The following is a 15,446-nucleotide window of genomic DNA, read 5'->3' as shown; positions in this document are numbered from 1 at the left end:
ACTTATTCATTTCCCTTGAGTTAACTCGAGCATTTTCATTCCATGCAGACGACATGTTGCCCAGGAACATGCTCTCCGAGTTGAAGACACTCGCCCGAAACCACGGGTTGGCGAGCGGTTCCCAAACAGTGCCAAACTCAGTGGTGGAAGCCGCCATTGTCCATGGGCGATCACCACCGAAGGAACCTGCCCAACGCAAAAAATTGGTACTTAAAAGACCCAAAAGGAAAGCCCCCCAAGTCATCCAAGAGGAGGAAGAAGAGGACGACGAGGTCACCGAGGATGGCCTCGTTACGAAGAGGAAAAGGGTGGCACCATCTTCACCACCTGCCCCACCCCCTCTTCCAACCTCATCACCACCATCAACGCCTGCTCCTCCTCCCTCATCGCCAACACCACAAGCTCCTTCATCACCAGTCCAAGCGGTTCCACTGGCCACTGCGCCACCTGCAGCCGAGGCCCAAGAGCCAAATTTCTTGGAGGACCCCCCAAGCGCCTCTACGCCGTACGTGTCAGCAGGAGGGGCCCCCCTTCAAACGCTTCAGCTGCAGAAAATGCTCCAATCGGGGATGAGGTGGCTCATACCTCTCCAATCCTGATTACCGAATCCCCGATTGCGTCGCCACGCCATGAAGCAACCACTGAAGATATTGCTAAGGAAGGTGGCGGCGAGAACCCTCAACAAGCCCCCCTGGCGCCTCTCCAAGCAGCAAACCTTTCCCTCGAAGTCACAAGGATGTGGGAACCTCTAACTGCCAAGTTGAAAACCATAGCAGAGGATATCCCCGCGATCATAACGAGGGCTGTGGAGAGCTCCACCAGGAGGCTTCAAGACGATCTCTTCAACCTCACGACCGAAAACAGCACTATGAAGGTCGAGGTGGAGAAGTTATCCTTCAACCTGACGCTCGCAGAAATCGAACACTCCCGAGTGGAGGATGCAATGAGTACCGAGCTCAGGTTGGCGCGCAAGGAAGCTGCTGACCTTCGCCGCAAAGTTCATGATTTTGCCCAAGAGAAAGTTGAGCTAGAAAGCAAAATTGTGCCCCTTCGTGCCAAGGCGGTCGACCTGGAGGCTCGCATTCAAGCTGACGCCGCCAAGGTGCAAAAACTGGAGCAAAGGTCGATCGACCGAGAAAAGCTACTTGGGCAAGTAGAAAAGGCGAGGGACGACGCCATGGCTGATCTCACCGAGGCAAACAAGGAGAAAGGAAAGATGGCTGCTGAGTTGGCCCAAGCTCAAACGGAATCCAAGAAGGTTACTGACGACCTTCTCCATGCTCAAGAGACCAACGAACAACTCCGAAAACAGGTTGAAGAGCTGGAGCAGCAGAACAAAGAGCTCAAGAAACAGGTTGAAGAACTTCAAGGGCAAATTGAAGAACTTAAGCTAAACTCTGCTCAGATTCTGGCTGCTGGATTCGAAGCCGCTCGGGAACAATTCGCATGCCTATTCCCCGATCTTGACCTCAGCATGGTGTCGTTGAACAACGAAGTAGTAGATGGAAAGGTCGTTCCTGCTGAAGACTAATCAACTCCACCTCATCTGCTACTTTATGATTTCCCTTGTATATATCTTGTAATAAACTCGTGCCTACGTATTCTTAACAGATACTCATTTCAATCACAAGGCTTGGATATTCACTCTCTTGACCTCTTTAAGCGCTTTACCTTCTTTGCATGTTTAACTTTGTCGGATTTAACTTTACCTGGTGCCTCAACTTGCCCAGGGTGTACATCTCCTCCCCCCTGGATGCACTGAGGACCTTTTCTTTCTCTCGCCTGCACTCGCTCGGCGGCGAGGAGGTCTTTAACTGGCCTTAGCTGGCACAACGACGATAAGGACTTTACCTGGTGCCTCAACTTGCCCAGGGTGTACATCTCCTCCCCCCTGGATGCACTGAGGACCTTTTCTTTCTCTCGCCTGCACTCGCTCGGCGGCGAGGAGGTCTTTAACTGGCCTTAGCTCGCACAATGGCGATAAGGACTTTATCTGGTGCCTCAACTTGCCCAGGGTGTACATCTCCTCCCCCCTGGATGCACTGAGGACCTTTCCTTTTTTCTCGCCTGCACTCGCTCGACGGCGAGGAGGTCTTTTAACTTGCCTCTACATTGCCCCAGGAGTTACATCTTCTCGCTCCCAGAAACACGGAGGACTTTTTCTCTTTCTCGCCTGCACTCGCTCGACGGCGAGGAGGTCTTTTAACTTGCCTCTACATTGCCCCAGGAGTTACATCTTCTCGCTCCCAGAAACACGGAGGACTTTTTCTCTTTCTCGCCTGCACTCGCTCGACGGCGAGGAGGTCTTTTACTTGCCTCAGGACGCGCGAGGGCGTTGAGGTCTTTCATCTGGTGCCTCCGATCGCCGACAGACGATGAGGACTTTAAAACTTAACTGGTGCCTCCAATCGCCGAAAAACGATGAGGACTTAAAACTTAACTGGTGCCTCCAATCGACAAGGTACAAGCGATATATCTTTTCTCGCCTTAAATCACGTACAAGCGACAAGGTCTTTCTTCAAAAACTCTTGGAAAAAAGCAAACATGCAATCTGAAAACACCTTATACTTCGAAAACTCTTCTTTTATTGGGTGGCCTCATTAAAAACCCTCCTTAGGGAAAAAAGAGTGCCCCCTTGAAACTGTTTTAACAGAGACATTGCAATATAACTTTTGTGTTTGTCTTTACTTACAAAGCTCTTAACTATAGTACAACTTCAGGTGTGTGGCGTTCCAGGTGCGAGGGATCGCCCCTCCTTCCAGCGTCTCTAAGCGGTAGGCCCCGTTCCCGAGCGCCTCGGTTATTCTGAACGGTCCAGTCCACTTGGGTGACAATTTATTCTCCATCTCGTACTGGTGGGCCTTCCTCATCACCAGATCGCCCTCTCTAAACTGCCTTGGCATCACCTTCGAGTTGTATCTTCGTTCAACCCTTCTCTTCACAGCTTCAGCTTTCAACCTCGCTTCTTCCCTGACCTCATCCAGTAGATCCAGGTTCAGCCTTCTCTCTTCATTCGAATCTTCCTCTACGAAGTTCTGGAATCTCGGCGAGCTCTCCCGGATCTCCACTGGAATCATGGCATCACACCCATAGACCAAGCTAAACGGGGTCTCATGGGTTCCTGACTGCTCGGTGGTGTGGTACGCCCAGACTATACGGGGCACCTCCTCAGCCCAACTTCCCTTGGCTTTCTCAAGCCTTCTCTTCAAGCCTCTCAACAACACCCGATTAGCTGACTCCACCTGGCCATTTGTCTGAGGGTGCTCGACGGATGCAAACACTTGTTGAATTCCCACCCCTTCGCAAAGCTTCTTCAACAGGTGGCTTGCAAACTGCGTCCCATTATCTGACACCAGGCGCTTAGGCACTCCAAATCGGCACACGATGTTCTTCCATACAAAACCTTCGATCTTGTGTGCGGTGATCTGGGCCACTGGTTCCGCTTCAATCGACTTGGTGAAATACTCAATCGCCACCACCAAGTACTTCATTTGCCTGATCGCCAGCGAGAAAGGTCCCAGGATGTCGATTCCCCAAGTATGAAACGGCCAAGGGCTATAGATCGACTTCAACTCCTCAGGAGGTGCCTTGTGCCAATCGGCGTGCTGCTGGCATTGTTTGCAGCACTGGGCATACTTCTTGCAATCTTCTCTCATGGATGGCCAATAGTAGCCTGCACGGAGAGTCCTCGCGGCCAGAGCTCGACCCCCGACGTGGCTTCCACATATACCTTCGTGGAGCTCTGCCATAATTCTCGTGCACTTCTCGCCGTGTATGCATTCCAGGAGTGGGTGAGTGAACCCAAACCTGTACAGATCGCCATCAATCAACGTGTACTTGCTGGAATTTTTCTTTACCTTCCTAGCTTCTGTTGGATCTAGCGGGAGGAGGCCATCTGCCAAGCACCGCTTGTACTGTGTTATCCAAGTGTCTGAATCATGGGTAGCGCAGACCTGCATCACATTCACCTTCTCTCCTCGACATGCTCTGATTCTCGGCGATCTCAGAGTTTCTTGCGTCAAGGACTTATGGCTTCTCGCTGCTCTCTCCGTCGACTTGCTTATTTGAAGGACCAGGTGATCTGCTACGAATGCTCTTGGCGTCTTCAGAGTTTCTTGAATCACCGTCCTCTGCCTACCCCCCTTGCCTGAGCTGGCGAGCTTAGCAAGCAAGTCAGCTCGGGCATTCTGCTCTCGGGGCACATGTACTACTTCAAAAGAGGCAAAGGATCTCTTCAATTCCTGCACATACGCCAAGTAAGCCGCCATTTGTGGATCTTTAGCCTGGAACTCGCCTGTTACTTGCCCTGTGACTAGCAGCGAGTCACTCTTAGCCATCAGCACCCTAGCTCCCATCTCCTTGGCCAGCAGAATCCCGACGATCAGCGCCTCATACTCTGCTTGATTGTTGCTGGCTTTGAAGGCAAATCTCAACGATTGTTCGATCAGCACGCCGTTGGGTCCTTCCAATATGACTCCAGCACCGCTGCCCTGCTAATTCGACGATCCATCCACCGAAAGTACCCAACGGAAATTGTCTCCTTCAACCCGCGTCGCCTCCGATGAGAGCTCAACCACAAAATCTGCAAAGATTTGCCCCTTGATCGGGCCTCGAGGCTCATATTTAATGTCAAACTCTGACAACTCCACTGCCCACTTCACCATTCTTCCCGCAACGTCAGGTTTCTTCAAGACCTTCTGGATGGGCAGGTCAGTCATCACCAGTATTGTGAAACTGTGGAAGTAGTGGCGCAACCTCCTCGCCGAAAACACCACAGCCAGCGCAGCCTTCTCCAGGGCCTGATATCTCGTTTCTGGGCCCTGCAACACCTTGCTCACAAAATAAATAGGCTTCTGAGCCTGATCTTGATCCTGGGCGAGCACCGCACTCACCGCCCTCTCAGTTACAGCAAAATACAACCTGAGAGGGATTCCCGCCAGCGGTTTGCACAGAACCGGCGGGCTCGCCAGATACTCCTTCAGCTTGACGAAAGCTTCCTCGCACTCTTTCGTCCAAGCAAACTTATTATTGCGCCGCAGACATTGAAAATAGGGATGCCCCTTTTCTCCGCTAGCTGACACGAAGCGAGATAAAGCTGCCATCCAACCTGTTAGCTGCTGGACTTCTTTCACCGTAGCCGGGCTTCTCATCGCCAAGATGGCGGCACACTTGTCTGGGTTAGCTTCTATTCCTCTTTCAGTCAAGAGAAAACCCAAAAATTTTCCAGCCTCCACGTCGAAAATGCATTTCTCCGGGTTGAGCTTTAACTTGAACTTGGCGATCGTCGTGAACAATTCTTCCAAGTCCGCAACGTGCTTGCTCTTTTCCTGCGAGGTCACGACCATGTCATCGACGTAAGCTTGCACGTTCCTTCCCAGCATTGGTGCAAGCACTCGATCCATCAGCCTTTGGTACGTGGCCCCCGCGTTCTTCAGCCCAAACGGCATCACCTTATAGCAGTAGCACGACCTCTCCGTCATGAAGGCTGTTTTTTCTTCATCCATGGGATGCATCTTGATCTGATTATAGCCCGAGAAGGCATCCAGGAAACTCAGCAGCTTGCACCCTGCAGCACTATCAACCAGGGCATCAATGCTTGGTAAAGGATACGAATCCTTTGGGCAAGCTTTGTTCAGATCGGTGAAATCGACGCACATGCGTCATTTCCCGTTACTCTTCTTCACCAGCACGACGTTTGCCAACCATTCAGGGTACTGGACTTCCCTGATGTGGCCTGCAGCGAGGAGTTTCTGTGTTTCGTCCTTGATCGCCTGCCTCCGCTCCTCATTGAATTTTCTTCTCCTTTGTCGCACCGGTCTCACCATGTTGTCCATCGCCAGATGATGGCACAAGAAGTCGGGATCGATCCCGGGCATGTCCGAAGCGGACCAAGCAAACGCGTCCAGATGCCGCTCAATCACCTTGGCGATCTGGTCCTGGAGATCGACCTCCAGAGATCTTCCGAGCTTGAAGATTTTCCCTCCGATCTCCTTCTCGAGCCACTGTTCGACAGGTTTGGGCCTGGATTCTCTGGCGATCACCGCCCTGACGATTCCCTGTTCCCTTGCTTCCTCGGGGAGATTCCGCGCCTCTTCCTCCTCCAGGCCAGCATTCCTCTCCCCCAGCTCAGCATCCACCATTTCCACGTCTCTTCCGGCGGCCTCCTCTGTTACCGGCGGTCTGGGCTTCACACCGGGAGGCGGGGTGGTTGTTACATAACTCACTGATCTTTTGTTTTTCAGGCTATTCTCATAGCACCTTTTCGCTTCTTTCTGATCAGACTTTATCGTGATCACCACCCCTTCCATGGACGGCAACTTCACCTTCATGTGCCGAGTCGACGGAATGGCACCTATCCTGTTAAGAGTGGGCCTTCCCAACAAGATGTTATATGCTGAAGGGGCGTTTACGATGAGGTACTTGATTTTCTCCGTCCTCGACCCAGCCTCATCTGTAAACGTGGTTCTCAGCTCGATGTACCCCCTGACCTCCACCTGGTCACCAGCGAACCCATACAAGCACCCTCCATAGGGCCTTAGCTGGTCAAGGGGCAATTCCAACTGCGTGAAAGTCGGCCAGAACATCACGTCTGCCGAGCTTCCTTGGTCCACCAGAACTCTATGGACCTTCCTCCCTGCTGTAACCAACGAAATAACTATGGGATCGTTGTCATGAGGCACAACGTCCCGAAGATCCTGCTTGGTGAACGTAATGTCCACTTCCGGCGAGTGATCTTCAAACATGTCCACTGTCATCACCGATCGCGCATACTTTTTCCTCTGCGATGCGGTGCATCCACCACCTGAGAAACCCCCTGCAATGGTGTGGATTTCCCCGTGGATAGGCATCTCGTGTTGCTGGGCTTCTCCACCTGCTGGCTGGGAACTCGACGCTCCCCCCGTCCTCCTGTCCAGCAGATAGTCATTTAGGAACCCGCTCTTAACCAGATCGTCGAGCTGGTATCCTAAAGACAAACACGAGTCCAGGTTGTGGCCAAAACACTGGTGGAACTCGCACCAGGCGTCCGGCTTTGACCCCAGCACCTTGTCGCCCACCTTCTCAGGCGCCTTCAACCTAGCAGATATGTTAGGGATAGCGATCAGGTCCGCTAGTCCCATGACAAATTTATGCTTAGGCGGGCGATTGTATTCCCGGCGTGCTGGTTGTTGGCGCGCTGGTTGTTGGCGCGCTTGGCTTCTTCCCTTATTTCTCCTGTCGTAAGGATAGCGAGTCCTCTGGTCTTTTCTGGCCGCCGCCGCCGTTTCCAGCACCCTCTGCGGCTGGATCCTGGTCTGGGCGCGTGGCCTGGCGGGAGCCACGCTGCCTCTCTTCTCGGCGACTTCACTCTCGTCGGCGATGTGGGCCACTGCAAGTCGCCTGACTTCAGCAAACGTCGCTGGATGAGCCCTGATCAAGGCCTCGCAGAATGGCCCTGGCTGCACGCCCTTCTTGAAGGCATAGACCAGCATTTCTTCATCCTTGGCCGGCGATCTGACCATCTGCGCACCGAAGCGATTGAGGTAGTCTCTGAGGGACTCCCCATGGTACTGTCTTATATCAAACAGATCATAGGACACCCTGGGCGGTGCCTTATTCACAATGTACTGCTCGACAAAGATTTTCGAGAACTGTTGAAAATTGGTTATGTGGCCGTTAGGCAGGCTCACAAACCACTCCATCGTCGTTCCCTGGAGCGTACTCACGAACATCTTGCAGTAGACGGCGTCTGACCCTCCCGACAGCATCATCTGCGTGTGGAACGTGGTCAGATGAGCCTCTGGATCCTCCACGCCGGTAAAGACAGCCTTAACCGGAACCACGCTCGTGGGAATAGGCGTGTCGGTAATCGCCTGAACAAAAGGCATTGGGAAAACACGAGGTGGCGTCGACGGCGCCACCTCTTCAGCAGAAGAACGTCCTTGCTGCTCCTGAAGAGCTCGACGCAGCTCCTCAGTTACCTTGCTGAGCTCCTCGTTCCTGGCGCGAGAGGCGACCAGGTCCTCGTGTATCCTTGCTTGCTCTACGCGCGAGGCTTCCACAGTTGCCTGCAACGAGCGCATCATCTCTGCCATCTGCGCCATGGTCATGGCGGCGTCGCCTTCAGCAGCGACAGGCGCCACGGGACTGGAACGATTGCTTCTCATTTTTCTCATGAACTTCAGCGAACCACAGGAATGCAGCGAACAATACTTCAACCACGATCGAATCAGCCATCAATCGGAGAAAACTCAAGAACTGCGTAAGAACTCAAGAACACCGCAAACCTTCGAAGAAAACCACAACTTCACCAAAAACCACCGTTTCCCCGCGGACAATCAAACAAGCGAAAGAACTCGAACTTCCACCAAACAGATTGCGCGCAAGCACCAAAAGACCTCACTCCACCGATCGAAAACCAAACAAACGGTACAAAACACAAACTCACCGAACGAAACTCAAAGAGACCGCGAACGAAGGTTGCACCAGCACACAACCACGCTGAAAACCTCGAAAACCTCCAAACTTGCGCTGTGGATGGGAGCAAGTTTTACACGGTCCCACGGTGGGCGCCTGATGATCCTGCCTGTTGACTGGAACGCTGGAGAATGCCTCGTCAACGGATCGACGTGCGCACCGCTTATCACCTTCGTTCCTCTCCGGGATCTACTTCAAGAACCTGCAAAGAAACGATACGGCGCCGCTGCGGCCGATCGCACTCCGACGCTCAAGTCAGTGACGGTATCACCAAAAACTAAGAGAACTAGAACCGGGCAAATCCTCTCTCACAATCAGCTCTATCACTCGCAAGCGTAAAGTGTATGAACTGAATGTGCGTACCTCAGAAAGTTTGTTAAGAACTCTTATATACCTGGTGGCTTTCTCTCTCCTGGCAGTTACAGACTCGGACACGTGGCTCGCATCCAACTGTACACGTGCCATCATCTGGAGGCTCCCTGACTTGGCGCTGCTTCTGCTCTCATTTTGGCTAAGTTACTTATGCATGGTACTGCCCAGTGCATAGCTAACTTAGGAGTGCGATCTCTACTGGAACTGGCGAGTTAGGGCCTTCATACACCTTCCCTGTGGTCTCGCCGGCCGCCTTCATAATCTGCTTCTCCTTCATCTTCGGCGATGTGCTCGCTCTGGCGATCTCCGACCGCTTGGTCGCCTGGGTCTACATCTGGCGACTTCATCTTCAACCTGGCGATCGCCTATTCTAGTAAGCTGGAAGTCGGAACACGCCAGCTTGACAACTGGCGACTACGCGTGCCCCCTGACTTCCTTCCCTTCTGCCAACCTGGCGCCTTGTCAACACGCCTACACTGTAGCAGGATGCCACGTCATCACACCCGACCACCAGGGCGGTACAGAAACTTTATGAATGTTGACGAGTTTGTTTTCCTATCCTCTGTTGTAGAGTGCATCGAGCGTGATCCAAGTGTCAAGTCTTAAGAAATTCCTTGTCTTCCCGTTCTTTACTTAAAAAAGGTTAGTAATGTTCCCTTGCTGAGTCCTTTGGGTTTATTGTGAATCTTTTATCATTTGACCGTACTCACTCCGTATCTGGCGGTGTGAAAAATAATTCAGACCAATCGATTAGCGTTACGTTTGATATTCCTGACTACGAGTGGGTTGACCCACGTGTATTAGATGTAGCTACTTGCTATAAAGGTTCCACCGCTTTGGATGGTATTTTTGTCTAAAGTATCCATTTTGAAACCTGACACTTCTTCGGATGCGGTTGCAGCTGATAGTTGTAGTCACTCTGACCGAGTCTATCACGGTCGGGAGAATGCTCCTCAAGAATATTTTTATGTATATATTGCACTTGTTCCTGTCGGTTGACTTCGATTGCCTTCGTACGCCTACGACAATCGCACACCCAATTATCTCTAGCTTCGTTCATGTCCTTCTTCAATCAAACACCTAAAAATGCAAAGACAAAGGGCGCCCTAGAGGCCATTTGCACTCCGACGCTCAAGTCAGTACTGTGCTAGGAAACACCGAAACTTAGCTGTAAAAAGCTTTGTGTGTAATCTGTGTAAGTGTTGCCTAAAACTTGTGTACCTCATTAGGTTTGTTACTTCCCTTTATATACTCTAGGGTTTCCGTTGTTTCTGCTAACCGCAATTAGGGTTACTGGGGGTGTGCCTTAGCGCCGCTATCACCCACTCTTAGGGCAATCTAGCGCGTAAGGCTTCGTGCAACCTCTGACGGGATGACCACCTGGGTACCAACTTGTGCACCTAATCTCTGGGGCCATCCGTCCTGAGAGTGCCCTAGCTGTTCACGTGTCATGCATGCAGTTTACCCTTGGAACCTAACCCTCACGGGCCTTATCTCTTCCAATGGCTCTTTACTTGTTCTACGCATGAACGCGTCATCCACACCACACGCATGGACCCCTCGTGATCTAGGCTTCTCCCTAACTGGTAATTGGTGTGTTGTCTAGGATCCACCTCTCGTGGCCCAGCTCTGCTGTTTGACTTGCCGATGTCCGAGGACACGTCAACATATCCTGATGACCGATGACTGACCACTCCTCAACCCTCTTGGCGTACTGTCTATGAGGCACCTTGGGCGCACCGCTTGTGGGACCCAGCTTACGTGGCCGACACCTGACCACTCCTCGATACCCTGGGCGTGCCGTCTACAAGGCATTGGCCCACGCCGCTCGTGGGACCCAGCTTACATGGCCCTACGTCTACTAGCAGTCAACGACGTCCGAGGATTGGTCGGTACAACACTTTTTAACGATTTACATGTCGAACTTCCGTTTAATGAGTTTATGATGGGGTCCTTCGAATCCTCAATGTCGCCCCAACTCAGCTACATCCTAACTCATGGGCTGCTCTACAAGCCTTCAAGGCATTATGTGATGTTTTTAGGTTATAACGGATTCATCAAACCTTCATTTTCTATTATAACTCTCGATCGACCACTCCCGTGAGTTGGTTATCTTTAAGTAGTCGTTCGGGTAGTATCTATTTTGCCCCGTACACCTCATCCTACAAACGGTTTAAGGAAAGGTATTTTAAAGTGTTTATTGAACCGGATGACAAACCATATTTTTATGATTCTTAAGGGAGGCCGAATTTCCCGTTTCATTGGTCTCGGAATCTCAGACGTGTGGTCGAGGTCCTTGATGACTTCTCATGATAAAGCAATCTTTTATGTTTTCGACCAACTTCCTGACAAGCTTCCAACTAGGAAGCTTATTTCTGTGTTTGAGTCGTCTAAGAGGTGGACGAATCTGACCGATATGCTATATTTCAATGTATGAAAATTTATTTGATTTTCTGACTGGATGACTAAGCCTTTGGTGTTTCACAGAAATAATGGCTCAAGTTGACCCTGAATTGACCAAATACCTAAAGCAACTATCAATCAAAGAAAAAGAGGTCAACTGGCTAAAACATCCCAACCCCGAACTAAGGTCGAGTCGTCGTCCATTCCCCTAATACTAGGTGGACGTCTGCAGCTAGCCCAATGAGTTTAAATCGAGATGACACCCGAAGAAGAAAGTTGTCTGGCCGGCATCTCGACAGATGACCTGGTAAAAGGGATGACCGAGATGCTGAGTCGTTATTTGGTGGTGACCCAAACATTGGTGATGAATTGAAGAGGAACTTGGGCACCATGGTGTCTAAGTTAAAAGCAGAGGTGGTGGCCATGGGCACATTAGACGAAAAATGTCGCCGAGTCAGTGTTGAAGCTCACGAGGCCAAGAGAAAAATCTCGGTATTGGAAACTGAGCTATAAGTGGAAAAGGCTGACTGGGCAAAGGTCGAAGAGAAAAAGTGGATGATGGCCATCAAGTTGGAGGAATTCGAGGCCTTCTGATCCTGCCGGTTGACCAGAATGCAAGAGCCTTGCCTCGTCAAAGGTATCTTCCTCTGGATCGGCTTTGCACCACGCAAGCTTCCGTCCTTCACACCTCGATTCACCTCAAGAACCTGCAAAAGACAGAGTGGCGCCGCTGCGGCCGATCGCGCTCCAACGCTCAAGTCAGTGACGGAACCACCAAAACTCTAAGAGAGAAAAGCTAGGAACTTAAGGAACCGCGCAAAAACTCTCACAGCGTACTCAAGTATTCTCAAAGCGTAAAGAAGTGTTCTAAACGCGCGTACCTCAGAATCTGTTAAGAGTTCCTTATATACCTGTGCATTTTCTCTCTCCTGACGGTTACACATCTGGACACGTGGCTCGCATCCAGCGGTTACGCCTAAGCTCGCATACGACGACTACAACACAGGCCCGGTGACCACCGGTTTAGATATGCTAGAGATCGGAGCACGCCAACTTAACGATTGGCGACTACACGAACTTCCCGATGTCCTTCCCTTCAGTCAGCCAGGTGCTCTGTTCAACACGCCTATATTACCACTTGCGGCCACGTCATCATTCCCGACTACCTGGTCGGTACACAAGCCCCCAGTCTTAAGCGGAGACTTGTCCAGAGAAAAGACTAAGAGGTCACATCACCGTCGATCTACGTGGCGCTGGCACGGAATTCCAAACGTTCGTACCCTCTGCCTTTCTGACGCTCCACCAAACCCCTTTTTCCAATCGCACGACACGTGGCTTCATCAACGGCTATCTCCAACTGTCGTTTGTGCTTCCGAAAACACTCAAAAAACCCCTAAAACCCCTTGCACTTCCACTGTTCCATCATCTTTCTGCATTCTCAAACACTCTAAGCTTTTCCTCTGCATCCTACGACGCTCCTCAACCCTCTCAATCTCCAACTCTCTTCAACGCTCATCCGATCATCAAAAGGTACCCCTTTTACTTCTTCTGTTGATATTTGCTGCATTTTAACCGATTCGCATCATCCATTATCTGTCTGGTGCATACGTTGTGGGCTGTTTCTTCCATTTCTCCCCTCTCGTAACTTAGGGCTTCATCTTCCATCACTTTCATCCCAACGAACTCTCGTTCGTTCGTTCTTCTTTCTTCGTCCTCAATCGAGTCGTTCTCTGTAACCTTTGTTCATCCCTTTCATTTTCCTTTGCAGTTCCTGCGATGGCTCATACAAAATCCACCGCGAACCTTCCTTCTTCGTCGCGAAACCCTCCACCCCAAGCGCGTAGGGTTGCTCCTGGGGCAAATCCTCCATCAGCGCGTAACCCACCACGAGCATCTGGTGCTCCTTCTACCCAAGCTGAGAGGCCTGCAACTTCTCACGCCAATCCCGCTCAGGCAACTCCGCCAGTCGCCGGAGGCGCCTCCCTACCTCCAAAGGACTACAAGGAACTCTACCCTTGGGCCACCTCAACTTTGTTAAAAGAAACTTCTTCAATAAACACGGAGTTGGGCGTGCACCGACTAAGGAAAGGGGACCAATCCGAGCTCTCATTCCATAACGAGCACGACAGCAAAATGGCCGTGCTGCCCTGCTTCCCGGGTGAACCGATTTGCGCGGACGATAAAGCGAACAACGACGAGCTGTTCTGCTTTATCTACGCGACGTTCTTCAAGAAAGTGAAGCTCGGACTTCCCTTTACTCGCTTTGAGAGAGAGCCGTTAACCGAGCTCGATATCGCCCCTGCCCAGCTTAATCCCAACAGCTGGGCGTTCCAAATTATGTGCGCACACTTGGGACTACCAGCTTCAGTTGACGTTTTCCTCTTCCTGTTCGAAGCTAAGAATCCCGGGGACCGCTTTGGATTAGCCTGAATGGGATTGCTGGGAGGTCAATCCTCTCAATCTTCCAGCAATCTTACAAAGATTGGAAAGGAAAATTCGTGAAGGTGTGCGCAAATGATCAAGATCCCTCCCTGCTCGACGGCTTCCCCTTGTACTGGGTACACAAGGGGAACAAAGACGCCAAAGAAAGCTTTAGGAGGCCCAGAAGTCCCGACACCATGGGCGAGCTAGACAAAGATCTCTGCCTTTTCTAGAAGAGTGTAGCAGCCGCCAACATCACCTTCCCGACCGCCTCAATAATCTCCTTCGAGTTCCTCGAGGGCCAACTTGAAGCTCACATAGGTTAGCCCTTACCTCGACACCAAGGTTTTCGTTTTGTGTTGGTACTGACTTCGCATGTCTACCATCTATCATTGGGTGTCCTCTTTGTTGCGTACTGGTCTTGGTTTTAATTCATGTGCCACTTGTTTGCGTTATTCGTGCATATACTCGTATATTTTGCTTTTGCTTTTGTGCTTACTCATCTATTTTTTACCCTGTGCAGACTTCATGTTGGGCAAAGGTAAACTAGCTGAACTGAGGGCGATCGCCCGATCCCACAAGTTGGTGACGGGTTCCCAATTGGTGCCCAACTCGGTGGTGGAGATCGCCGCTGCTCAGGGCAGATCTCCTCCCCAAGGTCCAACTCCTCCGGAGACACTACCCGCCCCCCAAAGAAAAAAACTTGTCTTGAGGAAGCTAAAGAGGAAAACTCCTCAAGTGGTACAGGAAGAAGAGGATGACGAGGCGACTGAGGAAGGCCTTGTCACCAAAAGAACAAGGGTGGCATCCTCTTCACCACCCCCTCTCCCAACACCAACACCGCCCCCTCCTCTAGCTCCAACACCGCCAGTTCAAGCAACACCCTTGGCTGTTGCGCTCCCTGTGGTTGAAGGCAGCGAGCCTAATTTCATTGAGAATCCTCCAAGCGCCTCCACGCCATTTGTATCTGCTGGAGAGGGTCCCCTTTCAACCACCTCTATCGCTGGGGCTGCACCAGAAGGAGATAAGGGTGGCCATAACTCGCCAATCCTGATAACAGAATCTCCGACTTCACTACCACGCCAAGAAGCCCCCCCTCGCCCAACAAACTCAAGAGGGTGGTGGTGAAAGTCAACACCAAGCTCCTCCAGCACCTCCACCGGCAACAACCTCAAGCTGCCCCTCTTCTGTCGATGAGGCCTTGAGGCCCTTCACGGCCAAGCTGAAAATTATGGCGGAGGATCTCCCCCTAATTGTATCAAAAGCTGTGGAGGAGTCCAACAAGAGGCTTCGAGATGAGAACTCAGCGCTCCAGGAGGAGAACCGCCTAATAAGGATTGAGGCGGAAAAACTGTCTTGCAACCTGATGGTGGCAAAAATCGATCACTCAAGGCTGGAGGACGCCATGAGCGCTGAGCTGAGGGGCGCGCGGAAGGAGGCCTCCGATCTGCGCCAAAAACTGCACCTCCTAGCTCAAGAGAAAATTGAGCTGGAGAGTAAGCTGGTACCCTACAGGCCCAAGGTGGCCAACTTGGAGGCATCAATGAAAGCAGATGCGGCCAAGGTGGAGAACCTTGAAAAGAGGTCAGCAGATCGGGAGGTCCTCCTCGGGAAGGTCGAGAAGGAGAGGGACGACACCATGGCTGAGCTCGCCAAGGCTCAAGAGGAAAACAAGAAGATTGCTGCAGAGCTGGCCTAGGCGCGGGACGAAGGCAAAAAGGTTGCTGAAGACCTTGCTCAAGCTCGCGGGGAAACTGAAGAGCTGAAGAAACGGACTGACGAGCTGAAGAAACAAA

The 15,446-nt window shown here is 51.5% G+C and overlaps 1 protein-coding gene across 1 annotated transcript; it reads left to right on the top strand.

The window, feature by feature from the left end:
• Positions 1-13,005: 13,005 nt before the first annotated feature.
• On the top strand, positions 13,006-14,778 carry LOC137838364 (uncharacterized). Its single transcript, XM_068647609.1, has 2 exons — positions 13,006-13,387; positions 14,174-14,778. Exons 1-2 carry the CDS (start codon positions 13,006-13,008, stop codon positions 14,776-14,778), a joined length of 987 nt encoding a protein of 328 aa, XP_068503710.1.
• Positions 14,779-15,446: the final 668 nt, after the last annotated feature.

This window comes from Phaseolus vulgaris, chromosome 11 (assembly GCF_000499845.2).
Source record: "Phaseolus vulgaris cultivar G19833 chromosome 11, P. vulgaris v2.0, whole genome shotgun sequence".
Classification (NCBI taxonomy): domain Eukaryota; kingdom Viridiplantae; phylum Streptophyta; class Magnoliopsida; order Fabales; family Fabaceae; genus Phaseolus; species Phaseolus vulgaris.
The sequence above is the reverse complement of the archived record's forward strand: the minus strand, read 5'-3'. Positions and strand labels throughout refer to the sequence as shown.